The 22,193-nt window shown below is 32.6% G+C and overlaps 1 protein-coding gene across 1 annotated transcript in view; it reads left to right on the plus strand.

The window, feature by feature from the left end:
• Nucleotides 1-20,002, plus strand: part of LOC145252635 (LHFPL tetraspan subfamily member 7 protein-like) — a 286,579-nt gene extending 266,577 nt beyond the window's left edge. Inside the window, exon 2 of the mRNA XM_080112367.1 lies at nt 19,569-20,002. Coding sequence (XP_079968493.1) covers nt 19,569-19,798 — 230 coding nt within the window. The 3' untranslated portion in view covers nt 19,799-20,002. The remainder of the gene's footprint in view (nt 1-19,568) is intronic.
• The last annotated feature ends 2,191 nt before the right edge of the window (nt 20,003-22,193 follow it).

Raw genomic sequence — 22,193 nt, forward strand, 5'->3', positions numbered from 1 at the left:
AGCTCGCCTGTCTATTTAATTTGCTCGATTTCGAGAAGATAAATATTCAACATTTGTCACTCGCCGCATGTGGGTTAGTCTTTTTCCTATAACATCTTGGGGGGGGGGGAAGCGTTCAGCAGTAAATGAATACTATCCCGCAGTCAAACTTGACCTCATTAACTCATTAAAACGGGCACCTGCCAAATCCACGAATACCCGTCGCTAGTATAATATAAAGTGTCCAGCCTCCGCGTGGGTATGTTTGCAGCACATGAAGAAAGAATGGAATAATTATGAACAAATAAGAAAATCACTCGCTGTTACATGGCGATACACGTTTATGAAAGACACACACACGTAACGACAATTCAAATACACTACATGAAAGATTAGACGTCCAATATGATAATAGGGGCGAACGGAAATGATGCTCATTCTCAATTTTGAAAGTCATTTTGTTTTCTCTTCACTCACCACTTCCGGTCGTTGATCTCGCGACTACGGACAGGAGGAAGTAACTTTGCCCAAAGAAGTAAAGAATTACTACCTTTGCATTATACTTTTGTATCATCCTAACAATAACCAAACAAGTAATATTATAACCAAGCAAATAATATTTTAACCAATCAAGCAATATTATAACCAAGCAAGTAATATTTTAACCAAGAAAATAATATTACAACGAAGCAAGTAATAGTATAACAAAGCAAGTAATATTAGAACCAAGCAAGTAATATTATAACAAGCAAATAGTATTATAACCAAGCAAGTAATATTATAACAAAGCAAATAATATTATAACCATGCAAATAATAGTACAAACCAAACAAATAATATTATAACCAACGAAGTAATATTACTGATTGGCAACCAACCAAGCAATATTATAACTAAGCAATAATATTATAAGCAAGCAAGTAATATCAAGTATTATACCAAAGCAAGTAATATTATAACCAAACAAATAATATTATAATTAAGCAAGTTATATTAAAAGAAAGCAAGTAATATTAGAGGTTAGCAAGCAATATTATAAAGTATTATAACCAAGCAAGTAATGTTATAATAAAAAAAATAATATTATCAAGGTGTTAGTATTATAAAGATGAATACAAAATTAATTTCACGAAAAAATTTATCCAAAGGAATTTTTTTTTTGCACTTTTTGTGATCGCTGAATAATTAAGCACTGAAAAATGATATAAAATATTTTCTGCTTTTGAAATTTTTAATATAATTAAAAAAAAATAATTCCTTCGTTTTAGATGTTTATCTGCATGATAAAAGCAATCGAAGCGTTACGTTTGATCTTTTTTGATTTCCTTAGATTTCTGATCAACTTTTTACAATATTTATCTTATCTGTAAATTTCCCCTTTCATCATTTTTACTTCGAAAACGTTCTTCCACAGATACAATACGTCATTAAACTAATTAATCTTAAAATCAATCTGAGAATATGTATTCGGTTGGCCAAAAAGTGCGTTCGTTTTTTGTTTTTTTTATGTATTAGGAGAATATTTTTGTTAGTGTCGCTTTCTTCACCGGCCCCAAAATACAAAATGGTGTTGCAGCAAGTTGCATCAAAATAAATAAATAAATAAATAAATAAAAATAAATAAAATAAATATAAAAATAAAACATAAAGAAAATGAATCGAAATAAGAAAACGTTTTTTTATAATTTACTGAAATTTTGTTATAATTTACTGAAATAGAATATTGACTTTCTTTTGGTATACTTAGCTTTACAGCCAAAGTCAAGTGTCCAGGTCTCGTGGAAGAGAGAAAAAGGCTGAATGTTCGCTCATGTTTATCTCAAATTTCGCTATTGTATTCCTCAATCTTTTCTGTATCCATTTCACGCTCTCATTTTTTTTTCTATTGTAATCCATGATTTTGCAGGCTTCCAATAGATTCACTTGTTCTTTGTTTAATTTCAGTCTTATTTTTTGCCCCCATAAACACATATGTAATAACAATGTACGTCACTCGTCTGCTTTCAATAAAATCCCCCAATTATCTCCCTTTCATGCTTTCATTAGTGAATTAGTAGCAATAGTAGTTGCTGAAGCGACGTGGTTCCTATGGAAACCAGTCATAAAAAACGTCGCTCACCTCCTTATATTTTTTACAATTTTGAACACCAGAGAATTCATCATAAATTTTGTTTTACTGAACGAAAATTGAATTTTTTTTCACAATATAGCTGAGAATTGTAATGATTGTTTGAAATTTGGTCGAAAAATGAGTGAGCGGTAAGGCTTTAAACAGTTCTAAATGATTAAAACTGCCACTTAACCACATAGTCAAACACTACCGTGTTTAAATGATATCTTGACCGTTATTCATTTATATTATTATATCGATTACTTATTTATATATCTTAACGGGAGAAATATATAAATATATTAATTGCTCGAGTTTATTTCGAAAAAGAATCTCTTACTGCATTATTATTTAAAAATAACAGTTGGTGCTTTATTTTCGATCACCAGAAATGATAATATCTATTAATATATTAAATATATATATATTAATGACGTAATTCTTTGATCTATATGAATATATAGTAATATATATAGAAAAATAGCGAATGCAAACGCCAGCGGAACAAATTTTTATTAAAAAAATTATTTTTTCTTTAATTTTCATCTTTAACGGATGGTATACACTAGTATGTACTTGTATATAGTGTTGTCTTGCTCTCGCATTACGCTATAAAACAAATATAATAAAAAATATTTATAGTCCTGTTTTGACTTATTTAAATTTTTTTTTTTGAATATCCAGAGCGAGTGTACCGAGTGTTTTACCTTGTAGGTGGGAACCATACTCGAGGGAACCATACTTGACAAAAGCGTACACCTTCCCGGAATATACAAGGCACGATTGAATGTCGAAAATAAAATAATTTTTGATTGATTCGAAATTCCATGGCCGGATAACAAGTCAATTGACTATTATACATACTTTAACCCTTTTTTTAATAACTGTTAGTGGGTGCTGCATGCATTTCTGTCAATCTGCTGCGTCTCTCTCTCTCTCTCTCTCTCTCTCTCTCTATATATATATATATATATATTATATATATATATATATATATATATATATTAAGATGATTGATAATTTATAATTAAAATTAAAAATTAAAAATCGATTTCATAAGGAAGAACAAACAAAATCAATAAATTGTACGATCGTTTCGGAAACGATGTTTTTTATTGTGATAGACATTGAGTCTTGGACAGTAATTTTATCATATAATCTTTTGAAAACAAGGTCTCCTCATCAGCAAAAATTGGGTGGTGGGTTTTTAACTAAAGACCCCAAAATAAACCTAGCATTTTTAAGTAAGGCAGATGTATCTTGCAATGGTTCGCCTTTCTAAAATCCGTACGTATCATCGTCAATGCATTCATTGGAGTGGTAAAAGTAATCCCCAAAGTGTGTATATATATATATATATATATATATATATATATATATATATATAACTACTTCATTTACTCACATAATTTAATATACGAAAGTATAGATTTATGCGTAAACTTTAAGTATTTACTTCAAAAGTGCTCAATACGTAGGTAGAGCTAGTTAGTAATTTATAAATATATATATATATATATATATATATATTGAAAATAATAAGCGGGAGTTTCTCAAGAGCTCTTTCGGCTATCATATCATCAGGAGAAAATCGATAGCGTACAAAATAATATTATGTCGAAAATAAAAAGTTCTAATGGGGAACTTATTGAATGTGCCAAAAGTACGGGGACACTAAAATAAATTTATTAACGTTTAAAAACGATTAAAATATTGGAACAACGAGAGGAAACATTCAATAAGTTCCCCATTAGAACTCTTTATTTTCGACATAATATTATTTTGTACGCTATCGATTTTCTCCTGATGAGATGATAGCCAAAAGAGCTCTTTAGAAACTTCCTCTTATTATTTTCAAAACTGTATATAAATTCTGTACCTCCAAACATTTCTATATATATATATATATATATATATATATATATATATATATATATATATATATATATATATATATATATATATAAATATATATGCATAGATCATCGTATAACATTTATATATATATATATATATATATATATATATATATGCATAGATCATCGTATAACGATTAGATCACTCTCTGACTGACGTAAATGAACATTTAAAATTAAAATGTTTAAAATTCAACGTTATTTCGTTTTATTACTTTATTAACGGTTAATGGTAGCCGAATAGATTAGGTCTTCGCTAATCGAGCCAGAGATGTCTCGTGATGCGGGGTTCGAATCGTTCGACTGGTATTAATCATGACACCCTGCACTGAAGATTCCCGAAAGGATGAAACACTAGTGTCTGTAGGTATTTAATTATTATAGTAAAAAATAATTATGACAGCCCTTTAAGAAATTCATTTCTTATCGTTGAGCACTTTCAGTTGAATTAAAGTCGGTCAATTTAGCTCTACTGCATAGATCATCGTATAACGATTAGATCACTATCTGACTGACGTAAATGAACATTTAAAATAAAAATGTTTAAAATTCAACGTTATTTAACGCGGTTAATGGTAGCCGAATGGATTAGGCCTTCGCTAATCGAGCCAGAGATGTCTTGTGATGCTGGGTTCGAATCGTTCGACTGGTATTAATTGTGACACCCTGCACTGAAGATTCCCTAAAGGATGAAACACTAGTGTCTGTAGGTATTTAATTATTATAGTAAAAAATAATTATATATATGTATATATGTATGTATGTATGTATATATATATACTTATCTATCTATATATTTATTTGTATCTATCTATCTATTTTAGTAATAACTTTTTACTGATTCGAAAGCAATAGCATAGACTACCTTTATAATAAAATAAGCTGCAGACGAAATACCCAAGTGCAAAATAAACACCCAATTAGCAGCTAAGGAAAAATAGCAGAATGGGTGTTCGCATGTGAGCGTAATACACTATATCAACACGAAATGTAGATTAACACTCGACTGCCACGCGTTCGTGAAAATTACTCCATCTCCCCTTCCTTTTTAACGAGCGCTTGTTCACCGCGGCCGAAAAATAAAAACAATATATCTTTACGTTTTTATACATCTGTATTGTTGGCAGTTTTTAAGTATAACAGAAACACAACACGCTGTTGCCTGGAATGGTGTTATCAACAGATAGAAAATGAAATTGTTAGTAAAAACAGTACCGGGCAACGCCAATAAGGAACAGTTAGTTTAAAAAATTAAACAACTAAAATAAAGTACAAAAAAAGTACGTAGGCTGTACGAATACTCTAAGCATTTTAACAAAGCGCTCGTTTCAGTATTATCGTTAAACTTCGGGAGACCAGATATATCATTAAATTATCTCTGACTTTGAACATGTAATTCGACTGAACATTATGCTCATAGAGGAACATAAGACGTGACAGTAACATCATTTGATTCAATCGTTAACTTGAAGTGAACAAAAGAATGTACACGTGAAACCAACTTAAGAATAAATAATTCTAAATTAATTACCACCCGTCGCGGTGAAACAATACAGAGAAGAAAATAACCTGTCACCACTCGAACGGAGACAAAATTGGAGCTGATATTTTGAGGTACATCCCGTCTTAAAAATCTATATATCTATAAAAGTGAACGTGTCTGTGTGTCTGTGTGTGTGTCTGTGTGTGTGTCTGTGTACATTTCCCTACGCAATAACTCTCTCAATTTTTAGTCTACAGACTCGAAATTTGATATACAGGGTACTGAGATTTGCAAAAACTGATGTGATCGGTTTTTGGCCAGAAATTTGGCGAGTAAGGGGTCAAAGTTCAACGATTTGACCTTTGAGAACTCTACCAAACTCCTCCCACAATTTTGGGTCTACGCACTTGTAATTTTAGATATAGGTTCCTTGGACATGGATCTAACTTAATAACTTCATTTGAGCCCGAAACAATAAATTTTAAAGGGTCATAATAGGCGTAAAATTAAAAAAAAAAAGAACTCTGCGGTCTCTTCCAAATTACTCGGACAATTTCTGGTCTAAATATTTGAAATCTTACATAAAGGGTATTCAGAGATAGGGCAAGCTTTTTTCATCAGTTCAGGTCGAAAATTTTTAGTTACCAATATATAAATGTATGTATGTCTGTCTGTCTGTTTGCATGTCTGCCTTAAACTTTCAATAGAGGCGACGGATTTTACCAAGATCAGTATCGTTTTAAAGTTCGATCTTTCATACGACAAATATGGAAAAATTGGCTAAAAACATTAATATCTTCCCCTTCAACTAGGCACTTTTCTACAGGGGGGGGGTCACTTTTTTCGCCGATATTTTTTAAAGTTATCCTCTCCTTTAGATTGTCTAGCCTTAATTTAAAAAAAATGTCGTTTCCGGTTTGGCGGTGGTCGTAACAGCATAAATGTTAGGTTTTACCCCGTTCTTTTCCTCCTTTGCGGCATGGGTTCCAGCCTGCTTTCCTACTACCACTTTTTTTTGCTCAACATACACATCCAAACACCCGGGCAACGCCGGGCTGAAATGCTAGTAAACAATAAAATTAGTCTTAGGGTTGGATGACGGGCGTGGCGGTGAACTACTATTTGCTTTAGCATGGATGAATGCGTTAGAATGCAAACTCCCTTTGCCCATGTATGAAACAAAGAAAGATCACAGAGTGTATTCTAGAATAACCTGTCACTAGGGAGGAAGATTAACGGATAAATTTGAAGGTTCAAGATTGAGAACGATATGCGGAGGAAATCCCAAGGATATGACGTCACGTGAATCGAAAGCGACGAAGAACAGATTTTGAGAGAGACCAGTTAAGGATGAAATAACTGTTCGTGGGTGCTCATGTATTTCTATCAATCTACTCTATGTATGTCTGTCTATCTATCTATCTATCTATCTATCTATCTATCTATCTATCTCTCTCTATATATATATATACTCTACATATATACTTATATATATATATATTTATACATATTTATTTATACTTAAATATCTATACGTCCATCTATCTATCTATCTATATATATATTTATATATACTTATCTATCTATCTATCTATATAATTATATATATATTTATCTCTCTCTCTCTCTCTCTCTCTATATATATATATATATATATACTTATCTATCTATCTATCTATCAGGTTCAACAATAGTTCACTTAAGCTAGATTTTCTGTCTCTCTCACAGTTACTTAATTAAAAATTGTATTTGTGACCTACTAAACATATTTCCCTTAACAAACCTCCATTCCTGTTCATGTCGTATCTTAATTCTTATGCTAAATTAACAACAAGATTTGAACTGTCAACACGACGAAGAAAAAAATGATACGAATTGCGACCAATAAATTAACGATAACTTGTGGAAGAATAAATGATAACGCACCATTAAAATTTATTACCGCAATCATTTAGTCCAAAAAATAGATCCTGCACTGTCATCTTAGCTCCACCCTTAACCTATCGTTGAACGTAGTATTACTCAAGATAGATTTTAAACAGATAAGGAGCTTGAATATCGCCATGGCGACCACCAGTAATGAACTATAAAAAAAACGGTATCTTCGTAAGGCAATCGTACCATTAACTTGGCTCTGCTGAACATTTATAGGTTACCGTATTTACACCTACTTAGGAAGCTCCATAAACAAAGAAGTCCGTATGGATTATGAGTGATAGTGCAGGGTATTAAGGGCTCAGCAGCATTTAATCAGCTCTGTAAGATCTGGAGAAACAAAAGCAAAAACAAAACAAACAAAACACTCGCCCTCAGATCTAAATTAAGATTTTGTAATATCAACGTCTTGCCAAAAAAGAAGAGCTGAAAAAGCCAGAAGTGCAAAAGGTTAAATACGGGAGTGGGGGGGGGGTAACAGCAATGTGGACATTATTGTTTTTTGTTCATTGTTTTCTTTTTCTAAGTTTTCAAGATGACAAAAAAATCTTCGAAGTTGCAGAAAGAAAAAAATGAGATTTAAAAAAAGGAACGTGTATAATTGCATTTACAACAAGAAAAACAAAAACAAAATCACATGTTTTAGTGATACACACACACAAAAAAATAGAAAAAAAGCATGTAGTGTTTTATTTCTCAAAATCAGTCAAAAAGGGGGAAAATAAATGTGCTTGATTTCAAGCGCCTTAGAAAGATTCTAGGGATAGAATCGACTGTTCGAATTACTAACCTAGAAATCAGAGATCGCACTAACCAACAAGAGGTGGTATCGTCAATATACTGCGGACGATTAAATGCGCCAATGATAGAAAAATAAAAGACTGCAAAACTAAAAAACTACTTTACGCTAACAACGAGAGAAATTTGATTCCATGCAACTGGAGAAACGGTGTGGGTCTGACCCTAGAACGAAAATGATGGTATACTTTGACTGCATCATGCGGGGGTTTTACACCAATGATCTCGTCATTAGGCATGAGACGAAAGTATACATATGTACTCGTTTCCTCTCTTAACTGTTGATCTATTAACGCGTGTCCTAAATACCGATTATAAAATTGCTCTTATGTTAAAGATAAGTTAATTTCTTACATTATTGATATATTATTTGTTATATTATTGATATTTTATTTGTTATATTATTGATATGTTATCGATATTGACCAAGTTAATTTGATATATTAAATCTTACTATTGGTTAGGATATGTGTTAAGGTTATACAAACAGGCCAATCCATTTCTAGTTGTCGTTTCCACTGTGAAAATCAGGTTGCATTTTCAGTTATTAATAAAAACTACGTGGAGGCCAATATAGTTTTTTAAAAACAATTTAAAATAGAAACAGAAAAAAAAGATTGATTTCTTACGTGTAATAGGGAGAATAAGAGAGAATGAGAGGGAGAGAGAAAGAGAGAGAGAAAGAGAGAGAGAGAGAAAGAGAGAGAGAAATATATATATATTGACAGATAAATATTTTTTCTGAATACATTTAGCTACATTGTACCCGATCACTTTCACCGGCGCTGGAGCTCCGGGAACCGCAACCGTTTACTTCTGCTTGCGTCAGTTATCAGTCTCAAAAAGACCGACGACCTCGCCGTCACGTGATTTCATCACCTTCTGCTATTAGTCTTTCTTTAGGATTTCATCACAACCCTTTTCCATGTAAACGCCTCTTCGCTATCTTACATATTTAAAGAACGATCAATGTAAAAACCTATAAATCAGTTAGGAATTTTAAGGAATATTGTAATTTGCCGTAAGATTACAATGTGTCAAATATTTGAAACAAGGTTACGTTAAAGATATCATAATAGTTTTGTGTTTTAACATTTTCCCTTTGACCGAAAAGAGCTTTGATTATTTGATCGACGAGATACTTGTTTCTCTGTAACAACTCTTTTCCAGAAGATATTGGAACGACCTATTATTAGACACCCGTTTCCAATTTTAATAAAACCAATCGGACACATTCAGGAGTATATCGTGGCGATCTATTCAGTCTCTGTAAGAACCTCTTGGAGGCTATAAAGCTCTCAAGACAAACGGTAAACCACTCAGATATATTAAATGCAATTGAGGACAATTTTTTTTCAGAATTGATTTGAGAGGGATTTCAGAAATCAACGATCTTAAGTTGATCCGACAATGGAAGATGACATCAGAGGTTCTGCTGAATTTCTTATTTTTTTTTAATCTTTACTTAGACAACTGAGTAGTACGGTGACCTAAACGAGAAAGGAAAATAGATGTGCATTGTTCAGAAAAAAGATTAAAAAGCCTTGAAAAATGTCCATCAGTATGGGGTACACATGTGGGGTCGTAAACAATTTGAGTAAGCTCGTATGCAAAGGAGAATTGATAAAAGTGTGCTACATCGTAAAACTTGCGCATCTATATTCCTTTTTCGTTTAGGACACTGTACTAATCAGTTGTTTTAACAAAAATTAAAAAAAAAAAACAAGAAATTCTGCAGGACCTCTGATGTCACTTTCCATTGTTGGATCAGCTTAAGATCCTCAACATTGTTAACATTAAAGACATAAATAAATGGTGAATTGCATTTGTGTCTCTTAAAAAAATGGTAAAATCTTGATATAATAATACTACACGTTATTCCTATGGTCTTCATTTCAAATTTGATCCAACTTCATTACATAATTTGGATTCTAAAGAATATCTCAAATTTGAGACCTAATGTTCATCTAGCTTCATTGGTCTCTATACATCAAATTTTAAGCACAGCGCATCTCATATAAACCACAGCTTACCTCAAGCAGCTGTATCCATCACGATTGGTTTGTTAAGGAACAGTCGCCTGTTCTTGTAAGTGAGTGAAAATGAGATAGGATAGATCGAGAATTCGAACCTGGGAAGCTAGGTTTGGAATTAAGAATTCCGATCATAAGTTTAAAATAAAAAATACAGAAATGGTATTGAAAAGAAATTCGTTGTTAGTAATGTAATTGAAAAAGGAATTTGATGATGCAATTTTGTTAATGAAATGAAATGAAATTAAAATTGAGGTTATCTAGATCCGAACAATAGAAAATGTTAAACATTATTGTAAAATAGGTTAGTCGGAAATGAGGTTAGAGAATTTTTCTTTGTAAGCATGTGTGGTCGATGCACGTGTTTTGGCCATGTTTTAGACAACGTGAAGCATGTCAGGCCACGGGATCGATATGCACGTTGTTTGGTCATGCAGTGACGTCATGAGTAAGAGATGAGTTCTCAATATAGTTAGAGCTTTAGGAGAGGAGTCAGTCAGAGAGATAAGTCAGTGCCGGGACATGGTCGGACAGACAGAGCAAACATCCGCCTTGAAAGCGAAGGTTAAAAGAAGGAAATCATGTAGAAACTTTGAATTCCTTGATGCGAAGCCACTGACCGGTCGAATGGAATAAATGAACATCATCATATGTTGTAACAGCTGTCTTGTGTTGTGTCATTCAATAAACAAAGGCATTTATAAGACTTGTGTTTCACTCATCTGTATTTATAAGAACTTGTGTATAAACTCATCTAAGAATGTGCCCCCCTCTCATTATCCAGAAATAATGAATGTTCCTTCATTATGATAAAAGACTGAGAATCATCATCTCAAAAATATACGTGTTAAAGAAAGATAATGTTTATAGTAACACTCCCATTCAACTGTCAGAGCTGTATAAATGTCAATCTTTCTTCAATCTCTCTATCTATATCTCTTCAATCCCCCCTCTCCTTGTGTATTACATGTTCCCGGCTCCGTATTAAAATATACGCTGTCTCTATTTCATTAATACGAACACTGAAATACAATGTATAATATCTCTCTCTCACCAATTGAACACAACAACGAATATATGATTCGTCATCCCATCTAATAACACCTAATTCATAACAGATTAAGGAGTTTGCAGTAAATCTTGCACATACACAGATTATAAATTTAGACACATACTTGATTCATACACGCCGAGTCATAGAAATTTCTAGGTTGGTATTTGCGGGCGCATTAATTGACTGGGAGAGATGCATCTCCCGCCTTAGTTAAGACATGCATCTAGGAGAAGGAATCTCTGATGTGAAAACCTACGGTATACTATAAACTCTGTCATATGTTAGCAGTAACACGAAAAAGTGTGGTTGGTTCTACAAAAAACCTTCACCACTGTAAATAAATCATCTATGTGGATTTCCGAGTAACTTAGTTGTTGTGGCGAAATTTCAACGTCGAAATCTACGGGAGAGTCCATTATATATATATATATATATATATATATATATATATATATATATATATATATATATATATATGAGAGAAAACGGGATAGATATAGATAGATAGATAGATAGATAGGGAGAGGGGGGAAGAGAAACCACTAAGAAATTTTTATGCTTTCTTTCTTTTATTCAAGATATTTTGTGGAAAATTAGATTAACTTATCTTAGCTGACTGCTATCAGAAAAAAATACGTATTCTCCACCGATGACAAGGAATCAGTTTATATATATATATATATATATATATATATATATATATATATGTGTGTGTGTGTGTGTGTGTGTGTGTTTGTGTGTGTGTTTATATATGTGTGTGTATGTATACGTGTATGTATATATATGTGTGTGTATATGTATATGTGTGTATATATATATGCGTGATATATATATATATATATATATATATATATATATATATATATATATATATATATATATATATATATATATATACCCACATTAAGTAATTACTCTCTACCGACGCGAGATAAATAGTATCTGGTTTTTAAATTAAATAATTTTAAATTGCTAAATAGAAATTACGTTTCGAGTGATAACGGACGCCATTTTCTCATGTCCTCCTTTTAGAAAGTGTCGTCTGTTTCACGTCTCTTTCGTTTTCGATCGAAATATCTTATCTTTCTTTCCTTGTTAAATTATATTCACACTAATTTTCCCCTTCTTTACACATTCTTCTTGTTTTCGTTTTTCTTTCTCTTTTTCTTATCTTCGACTATTCTTGTAGTCCTCACATCAGTCCACACCATGGATTCGTCGCTGATGAAACTCTTCAGATTTCCCTGAAGTCTGACTGGCAGCAAAGTAAAATGGATCTTTTTAATAACATTACTGAACAACAAAAATAGCGGGAAAATTTTGGCATGTATTTTGTGTGATTATAGAATAAAAGCCATAGAGAAACAAATGTTGATTATTCTAAAAAGGAACTTCTTAATATACTTAGTCATGAATATGCGAGCATATACATGAACTAGTTTGCATATTCTTTGAAAAAGTAATGTTCATTAATTTATTATCCATTTATTCTGACTTCTTATCTGATGATTGGTTTTATTTAACTATTTCGCTCAATTCTATTATATTTCCCCATTGTGCATAATTGTGTAGTATTTAGGATGAAAACCTTCTAGCAAACGATTATCTTCCCCCCTCTCTCTCACTCTCTCTCTTTCTCTCTAGTCTTGAAAGTTTTTTTTTTAACCTTTAAGACTATATAAAAAAACTTATTTAATTTTTATATGTTTTATCATTCGTTGGAAAACTATTTAGTCAGTAATTCATTATTTAACCTGCAATCAATGCATCAACTTGTCTTCTCGAATTTACTATACTACTAATGTTCATTTAAGGGATGATCAGTTATTTACCATGAAACACTGTTTCGAGGATTTAAAAACAAAACAGTATATCAAATCATTGCTCCCCAGCAGTGTTGATCCAACACCACCTCCCTTAATCTTAAAAAGAAAAAATGTTAAATATTAGATCTAGTTTGTTATTCTTAATTAACTTTGCTAGCCTATTCATGTTATAAAATGAAGTCTTTGCCTGTGAGACTCAGCTGTTTCCAAATTCAAAATGGATATATTTTTTTTTACTTTACCAGTCTTGTATTTAGAAGATTAGGATAATTTCATTTGGCTACATATCACCCCCTACTATGATTAGTACTTTATATTATATTATATTATGTTTTCTATGATTATTACATTAGCGAAGTGTTTTAAATTTCTGTTTTTACAGACTTGACATATCTCCATTTTCTTCTCCAAATTACTTTATTTTTCAGTCCATTTCTTGAACATTGCACCGGTTTTTGAGGAATATATATTCGTCTCTGATGTGCTGTTTAGTGACACGAGGAAAATATTCCTCATTATCCAACGAAAGACATGTTAAGCGCAAATACTGCAAATATATGCGTTTGCCTAAATAAAAAAATATGTAAAAAATAGAATAACAAGATAAAAATAATAAAATAACATTCATGAATGTGAATTGATTCTGTCTTTTAGACTTTTGGAATGCCAATGCACACACACACACACACATACACACACACGTATATATATATATATATATATATATATATATATATATATATTGGCGCCAAAATAAAAGTCTGCATTTGTCATTTTTTCAAAAACCGTAAATTTAAGCTAAAATGAATGCAACGTTTTGAACAACCTAATCCTCATTTGATTCGCCTTTTATTTCTCTATAATGTTAACCTGTTCATATTTAACTTTCAATTGGACTACATTAGTGTTCACGTCAATTTAAAATAAATTAACTTCAAATTGAAAAGACGAGAAGAAATTCCGCGGCAACAAATGAGCTTAGAACGCACTTAAAAAAATCCACCTTTTAGGCAACAACGCATCCCTTATCATAATTGTTGTTCCAGGTTATAAAACGTAACATTAAGTCCATATGCCTCGACTTTCTTTTAGAGATCGCCAAGAGCTTATTAATCTTTACCTTTCTTGTTTATCCAATCGAGAAATCGGCCGCAGATTGAAATGCGATGCGTAAACGGTAAGAATGACTGTGCAAAAGCACCAAAACACTAGGTGTGTCAGAAACTAACCTTACGAATGCGTGAAATATATTGAATAATTCGACCCCTTGTCCTTCCACGCTTGTAACTACTCGAAAAATGTAATTCAAACCTTAATTTTTTTCAATTAAAGGAGCAAGGATCAAGGTTTCCTTACCCCCCCCAAAAAAAAACGTGGTTTAACAAAAAAAAGGTTTTAAACTTCAGACTTTACAGGTAAATTTCTAAAAAACACTACTTTTTTATTTTAAATTTGAATATATTATTTATTGATCTTTTATCTTCAATTTGTGATATATAAAACTTTGGTGAGTAAATTAATTATTTACTTTTTAATAGACATTTCAAAATGGGGGGGCGCGAATTAATTCGACCCCCTACCTTCCCAAGCTTATAACTACTCGAGAAAATGTAATTCAAACCCTATTTTTTTCAATTAAAGTAGTAAGGACCAAGGTTTCATTAAAAAAAAAACAAAAAACAAAAAGACAACGGGTTTTTAAAAAAAAGTTTTTAAACTCTCGGACTTTATAGGTAAATTTCTAAAAAAAAACTACTTTTTTGTTTTAAATTTGAATATATTAGTTATTGATCTGTTATCTTCAATTTATGATATATAAAACTTTGGCGCTAAATTAATTATTTACTTTTTAATAGACATTTCAAAATGGGGGCGTGATTAAAAAAAACGTTTGTCTAAAATATTATATTCAGTTTATTGGAAAGAGCATAAAACTTTACATTGACCCTGAAAATATCGTAAAAATTGAATAGAAACATTTTGGTAGATTTTTAAAGTTTAAAAATTTAAAAATACTTAACTCGTAAAATTCAATTGATTTCATTACTGTGTTTAAAAAAAAAAAAAATTATTTCTATTACTTTTTATACAACTCTAATAGTTTATTTTGGAAGTATAATCCATAAAGAAAATAAACAACCCACTTTTAAAAGAGAAATGACGAGTTTTTTTTATATTTTATTCGCAGTTTCGTGTTAGGGGTGTCAAAATTCCCCAAAATTCTGATACACCTACCAAAACACCGACAGTATTCGTAAAGTAGATAATAGTAAGAAGGTATACCTAGGGGGGGTGAGATTTTTTTAAGGAGAGATTCAGAAACCATGTTGTATAGTGAATTCTAAAGAGAAAATCTTAAAGAAAAAAATGAGATGCTATAGAAAGCTGTCTTCATACATATAAATTCCTGTTATGTCGTCTAAAACATGACTGAAATAAATTTATAAAGAAAAGATCTACAGAATATATTGAGGGTGAAATATAAACGTGTCAAGAGAATTCATAAATCGCGTATTAAAACGTTAAAATGTTGCTATAAATAAATTAGCAGATCCCCAACTTTACATACAGGAAATGAAATAATTGTAAGCTAAATGGGTTGGGTGTGTTGTTTTTGTTTTACGGCATATCAACCCTTTTCAGGTTATTTAATGCCGAATCCAAAGATTTTGAAGAAATTTTTTTTTAAATATAATATATTTGTTGTTTTCAAGTCGGGTTTTATTTAACCCATAGTTGGGACCCAAATAGGTACTACCACTCCGGGTCAGAGTGGACCTGGGAGCAATGGCAATTAAAGGGTGGCTCCACACTCCCCAATGCCTGGACATAGTTCAAGGTCATATCCAGGGCCGTAAGCTAAATGGGAGAAATAGAAATTGTTTGGGTTTTAATAGTCGTTGTGGATAATAAAAGTGCATCTGAGTAATTTCAACAGCACAAAAAAAAAAAAACAACAAAAAAAAACCAACAAAAAAAACAACAAAGAAAACAACAAAAAAAACCCCCCAAAAAACAACAAAAAAACTCTAAAATAACATAATTGAAAGATTATGTGACTGGCAGAGTAAACTAAAGTTAATAAAAAAATACAGTTGAAAATAAATGAGAAATTAAACAAAGATTGGCATTGAGAAGTTCGTGTCAGAATTATAAGTTTAACATTAAATGATGGTCATGAATAAATAGAAAGTACAACTATTAAAATTTGAATACGTCAAACTTAGAGAAATTGACAAATTGTTGAAAAATTATACATGATTTAGTTAACTCATTTACAACGTGAAGAATTTAAGAATGGTATCGAGGAGAAAGATAAAAGAAATTTAAAACGAATGCTTAAATAATAATAATAATAATTAAAAAGATTACGAGGAGCGTGCAATAAGTAATGCCCTTGACCCACTTCCCATAGAAGTAGAGCAACGAAACTTGGCACAGTTATTAGTCTTTCTCTACATATGGACCCACCCAGAGTTATGCATTTCTCCCATCGTTTGATACAGCTCTGGAGACCGCTTTTGTAGAACACCCCAGGTTGGTCCTCTAACCACGACGTGACTTCAGAAATCAAGGCTGCATCATCTGGGAAACGCTTTCCTTTCAAAAACAACTTCATGGCTGGGAAGACGTGAAAGTCAGAGGGTGCAAGGCCAGGAGAGTAGGGAGTATAGGGAAGGATTTCATAACCACACGCATGTGCTTCTGATCTGGCGACATGCGAATTGTGGACGGGAGCGTTGTCATGCAGGAGGAGGGTACCTTTGCTGATTTTGCCCCGCCTCTTGATTTTGATAGCTTCCCTTAAGTTCCTCAAAAGTGAAGCATAATAGGCTCCTGTAATTGTGGTACCCTTTGCCAGGAAATCTGTCATCACTACTCCGTCCTGGTCCCAGAAGACTGTGAGCATGACCTTGCCAGCGGAGGGCTGCACTCTTGCCTTCTTTGGAGGTGGTGAGTCCAAGTGCTTCCACTGCATTGACTGGGCTTTGGTCTCTGGATCATAGTGATGGATCCAGGTTTCATCCTGTGTAATCAGTCTTTTGAAAAACTTTGACATCTTCTTGGCACCTCTTCACATTCATCCTCGAGCATTCGACGCGTTCTCGCTTCTGGAATGGTGTGAGCAACCTGGGAATCCATCTGGCAGACACCTTATACATATGCAAATGGTCATGAATGATAGTTTCCACAGACCCTGTACTAATGTTGACATCTTGGGCTATTTGACGAATAGTAATGCGCCGATCTTCCAAAATGGCAGCCTCTACTTGACGGACAGATGCCTCATCAATGGCAGAAGGGGAGGGGCGACCAGGTCTGGGAGCTGTTTTCACAGACATCCGGCCATGTTTGAATGCACGATGCCACCGTTTTACAAGGTCATATGACGGGGCATTATCACCACACGTTTCTTTCATTTCATCAAAAGTCTTCTTTGGTGTGTGTCCTTTCAAATACAAAAACCGGATCACTGCTCGACATTCATCAGGCTCCATTTCATACCGTACTCAGTTCAAACATCTGTAAAACAGAAACCACAATTAGTTCAGAGCTGTAATTTGCCACATAGACCGTAGAGATATAAATCATTGCACATACAGAATTTCAGCTAGATCAGACAACTGGAAGTGGGTCAGGGGCATTGCTTATTGCACGCCCCTCGTAATTTAAAATTTAAATTACTTCCATAACAAGTATGAAACGAAGATAAATTTTAATTCATATATTTTTTTAAAAATTAACCTTAATTAATTACAATTTCTTTTTAATAAATAAAATATTAAATCAAAAAATATGAGGTCGTAGGTGTAAACAAATGATCGAAACTTTCGTAGATTGTAGAGATTATCGTTGGGATTTAAACTAGAAGTAGAGGGTCTAGTGCAGTATTTAGAAAATAAACCACTTAAATAAATAATCTAGAGAAAAATAATTACTTTAACTAAAAAACACACGGAGGATTAATGTAATATTACAATAGATAATTGGTAAAAATATAAATTAAAATGAAGAAATACGAAATTAGGGCAATATATAAACAAATGACAAACAGAAAATAATTAATCTAATAAACTTTGAAGAGTGGGGTGGAGGTAGGTTCAACTGCTTGATCTCTTAAATAGGGATTCGGAATGTGTTCATATATATATTAAATAGTGTATTTCACCGTCTGAAGATAGGTTGTTTTGAAATACTGTTGTATGACATAATGTTTGAAATTGTCCGAATGGTCACGGAATAATTGTAACGTATATAGAAATGCACAATCTGATGCTCTCAATTTAATTTGAATTGTCTTGTTTTTGTGAAAATTTATCTATCTATCTATCTATCTATATAATATATGTAATATATATATACTATATATAATGTACATTATATATATATATATATATATATATATATATATATATAAAATGGTGTTGGGACGATTAATCAGAATCGGAAATTTGGGAGGTATCGGAATTCGTATAGAAATCGGAAAAACAATTTAACCTTAATTTCCGATTCCAAACATGATTCTCGAGTTTTTTTTAAATTACATTTTCTTTTAATGGTACTAATGATAAAATGGTGAACATTAATTTTTAACTACCAGTAAAACTAAATTATAGATGTAATAATATTAGAAAATGGCGCAGATAAAAATGGCAAGACTGGATAAATAGAAACAAAAGCAAAAGTGAAAAATATAAGTGAAAATCTTACAAAGAGTTGATCAAATTCCTGTACATAATACATATAATAGCACATAGGAAAATCTCACAATGAGTAGATACAAACTCCCGTACATAATACATAAATAGCACATATGAAAAAGTTTGTCAAATTAAAACGAAAATTAGATGAGGACCTTCCACTAAATGCACCTTTCCCACAAAAATATAAAATTCGATTATAGTCGATGCTTAGGCAATCGGTAATTGTAGAAAGAATCGAGAATTTACAACAGAATCGGTAATTGTATGAGAATCGGAAAAATATTGAAATCATCCTATTACTAATACACACACATGCATACATACAGTATAATCCAGATATAAGAGACCGAAATATAAGAAAAAGGATATGAGAGAGTTTTTCTGTGGTTCCAAATTAGATTCTGTGTTAATGTACAGGATAACCCGGATATAAGACACCCGGATATAAGCGTAATCCGGATATAAGAGAGGTACAGGGGCCCATGTAACAGGTCTCTTATATCCGGGTTACACTGTATATGCATATATATGCGCGTGTGTATGTGTGCGTGTATACGAGTTTTAAATGGTCTTTCTAATAAATACCATATAACTGTCAAAAACGTTTTTATTCAATAACGTTTATTTAAAAGTATATATATATATATATATATATATATATATATATATATATATATATATATGTAGATACGCCATATTAACGCTTTTTTCTTTTTTATTTCTTTTCAGTACTCATCATGACAGCAGGACTTCTTGTTTACCCTGTCGGCCTTCCGTCCGACTTTTTCCAGCATTACTGCGGCGAGTCCGTAGGGATATATCGTTCAGGACATTGTCACATTGGATGGAGTTACATGCTGGCAATCATGGGCGTCTGCCTGGCCGTATTTTGCCCTATTCTCTCACGGCATACAGATGTCAAGGCTGACGATATCGCAACCTCCCCTGACTATATCTAAATCGACCTAAAAATAATAATAAAAAAACTATGCTTGGCGCCAAATGAATCCACTGAAAGTTTTCATTGTTGAACTAGTAAGAAAAACACACACATACAATAATACATGAAAAAAATAATCATGGCAAAAATAACAAACCCACTGAAACATTGTTCATTGATTCACGTGCAATCTATATAAATAAAATACGATGTCTGTACGTTTCTCACTTTTTTTTACAATTTCTTTTCTTTTATCATTTTTTTACAGGAAGTGTGCCAGAAACTAACTCACATTTTCAGAGACTCCAGCCGAGAGATCTTTTTAAGATTCACCCTATAAATGCTATTGCTTGGGTTTCTCTTGCACTTGGGTTAATGTATATATTCGCGAAATAGATTTAATTTTTTTTTTCATCGGTTACCGTTGTTATTGGAATGATTGAAGTCTTCCAATAGTGACAGACTTTGGTATTTCGTACTATTTTGCCCGTTACACTCTGTTTAAGGCGCCATCATTGATGAGACCGACTTTAACTAAGGTTGCTAATCTTTTTTTTTCTCGTCACATGTCACTATATAAAGCTATGTTTTATGAGTATCGTCGTTTTCGTGTCGATTTCTCGTATCCGAGAATTTCAATTTCTGTTTCTTTTAGCGACTGGCTCGCAGATGGGTTTTCAGATCAATCTGTGCGTAGGTTGGCTGGAGTAGGACTGTTCTGCTGTTTATTTATTTATTTTTTTTTTTTGCTTGCCTCTTAATCTCCACCAGTCTTCTCCTTTCTGTTTCATATTGCTTTGTACCGGATAAATAGGTGTCAGAGGTGCCAGTCCTGGGCTTTTGCTTCTCAAGTGTGGATGTCAAATCCAGTGTTCCCCCAGGTGATTTTGAGATGGTCTTTTTTTTTCATTTTAGAGGGCAGCCGATGGTTTTTTTTCCTGCGGCTAGCTATGAGTACAGTATTTGTCGAAGGAACCTTTACATTTTCTGATATATATATATATATATATATATATATATATATATATATATATATATATATATATATATATATATTCTGAGAACGTGCCCCAGTCATCGAAGACTGTACCGTGTGATCGTGGCCACAATACTGCAGCTGTTTGCTCTCTCAATACTGCTTGTGTTGGTTACATACTCATACCATTTGATTTTCAGTATATCTTTAAGATTTGGATGGTGGAATTTTTCTAGTTTATTGGTGCAAAATTTTGGCTTCTTAGTATATTCGATGATATATTTAGCACGTGTGATGACCAGACGGTGGTCAGTTCAACAGTCATCTTCATTGAGTGCTGATTTGGTAATGAAGCTATCCTTTTTATCCTTCTGCTTCAGCTATAGAAATTGCATGGGCGTAGTGGTTGGTGTATAGAGTTTCTCACGGTTCTTTTTGTATATGTTTCCATGACTTTATATTACACTTGATGTTCAAGTTTTGCGGATCGCTCAATGGAAATATTTAAACGCCCTCATATATTTCTCTCGGCTCTGTACTGCTGGTGCTGTGGCATGCTTGTTTAGCGTTTCCGTGTCATTTGTAAATCAGCCCTTTTCAAAAATGTTTAGCGAATTGTGTGATGGGAGTTGGTATATTAGCTCTTGTTTGTTGATGCTTATGCCGTCAAACGACTTGAGTTCCGACAGCTCATCAGATATTGGTCAGTGATCACTAGGGCTATGATAACAGAATATTCTTATCATTCTTTTGCCTCTCCCTCGGAGCTGGCAAATATCTACGTAAATATATATCCGATACAGTTATACGCAGTTAATCAATCGAGAACCACATTACTTTACATATAAGGCATAAACGGATACGCACTCGAGAGTCAAAACAATGAAAAGAATATGCTGTTGTCCTAGCCGTAGTGATCACAATGTCACTATGTTCATAGCTAATCCCTGAGAAAGACATATCTCTTTCTCCTCGATGTAGATACTGTTGGAAATACAAGTACAGGACTTACCGGCTGTTGGCTAGGGAGAGATGGAAAGTTTACCCCAGAAATTCCCGCCAATTTTATAGCAATAGGTGTTGTTGTACGATTGTTCTGATTGGATGTGCAAGCATATAATAGGGTCTTCTGGGAACGATCATCAGTTCTTTTTGGCGCCAATTTCAGTTAATGAACAGATTGTTGTAATTGAGTTGACTTATTTTTCCAGTGGAATTGATCTTTGATAATCTTTTACAAGACCAAGGTAATACATTACCTAAAGCAAAAGGTCGCAACATACCTTTGTTGCAATTTATTTCCTGATTTACTTTGAAAAGTTCGAGTGGCTTTTTCCCTTGGAAACTCTGTTTTCATATGTGCATATGTACACTGTTGTGTTAACAATTTTTATTTTTTCTTGTATGGAGCCCGTAGACAGTATTTGGCATAATGAGG

The sequence above is a fragment of the Euprymna scolopes genome, chromosome 29 (assembly GCF_053919585.1).
Source record: "Euprymna scolopes isolate OS-2025 chromosome 29, ASM5391958v1, whole genome shotgun sequence".
NCBI classification, from domain to species: Eukaryota; Metazoa; Mollusca; class Cephalopoda; order Sepiida; family Sepiolidae; genus Euprymna; species Euprymna scolopes.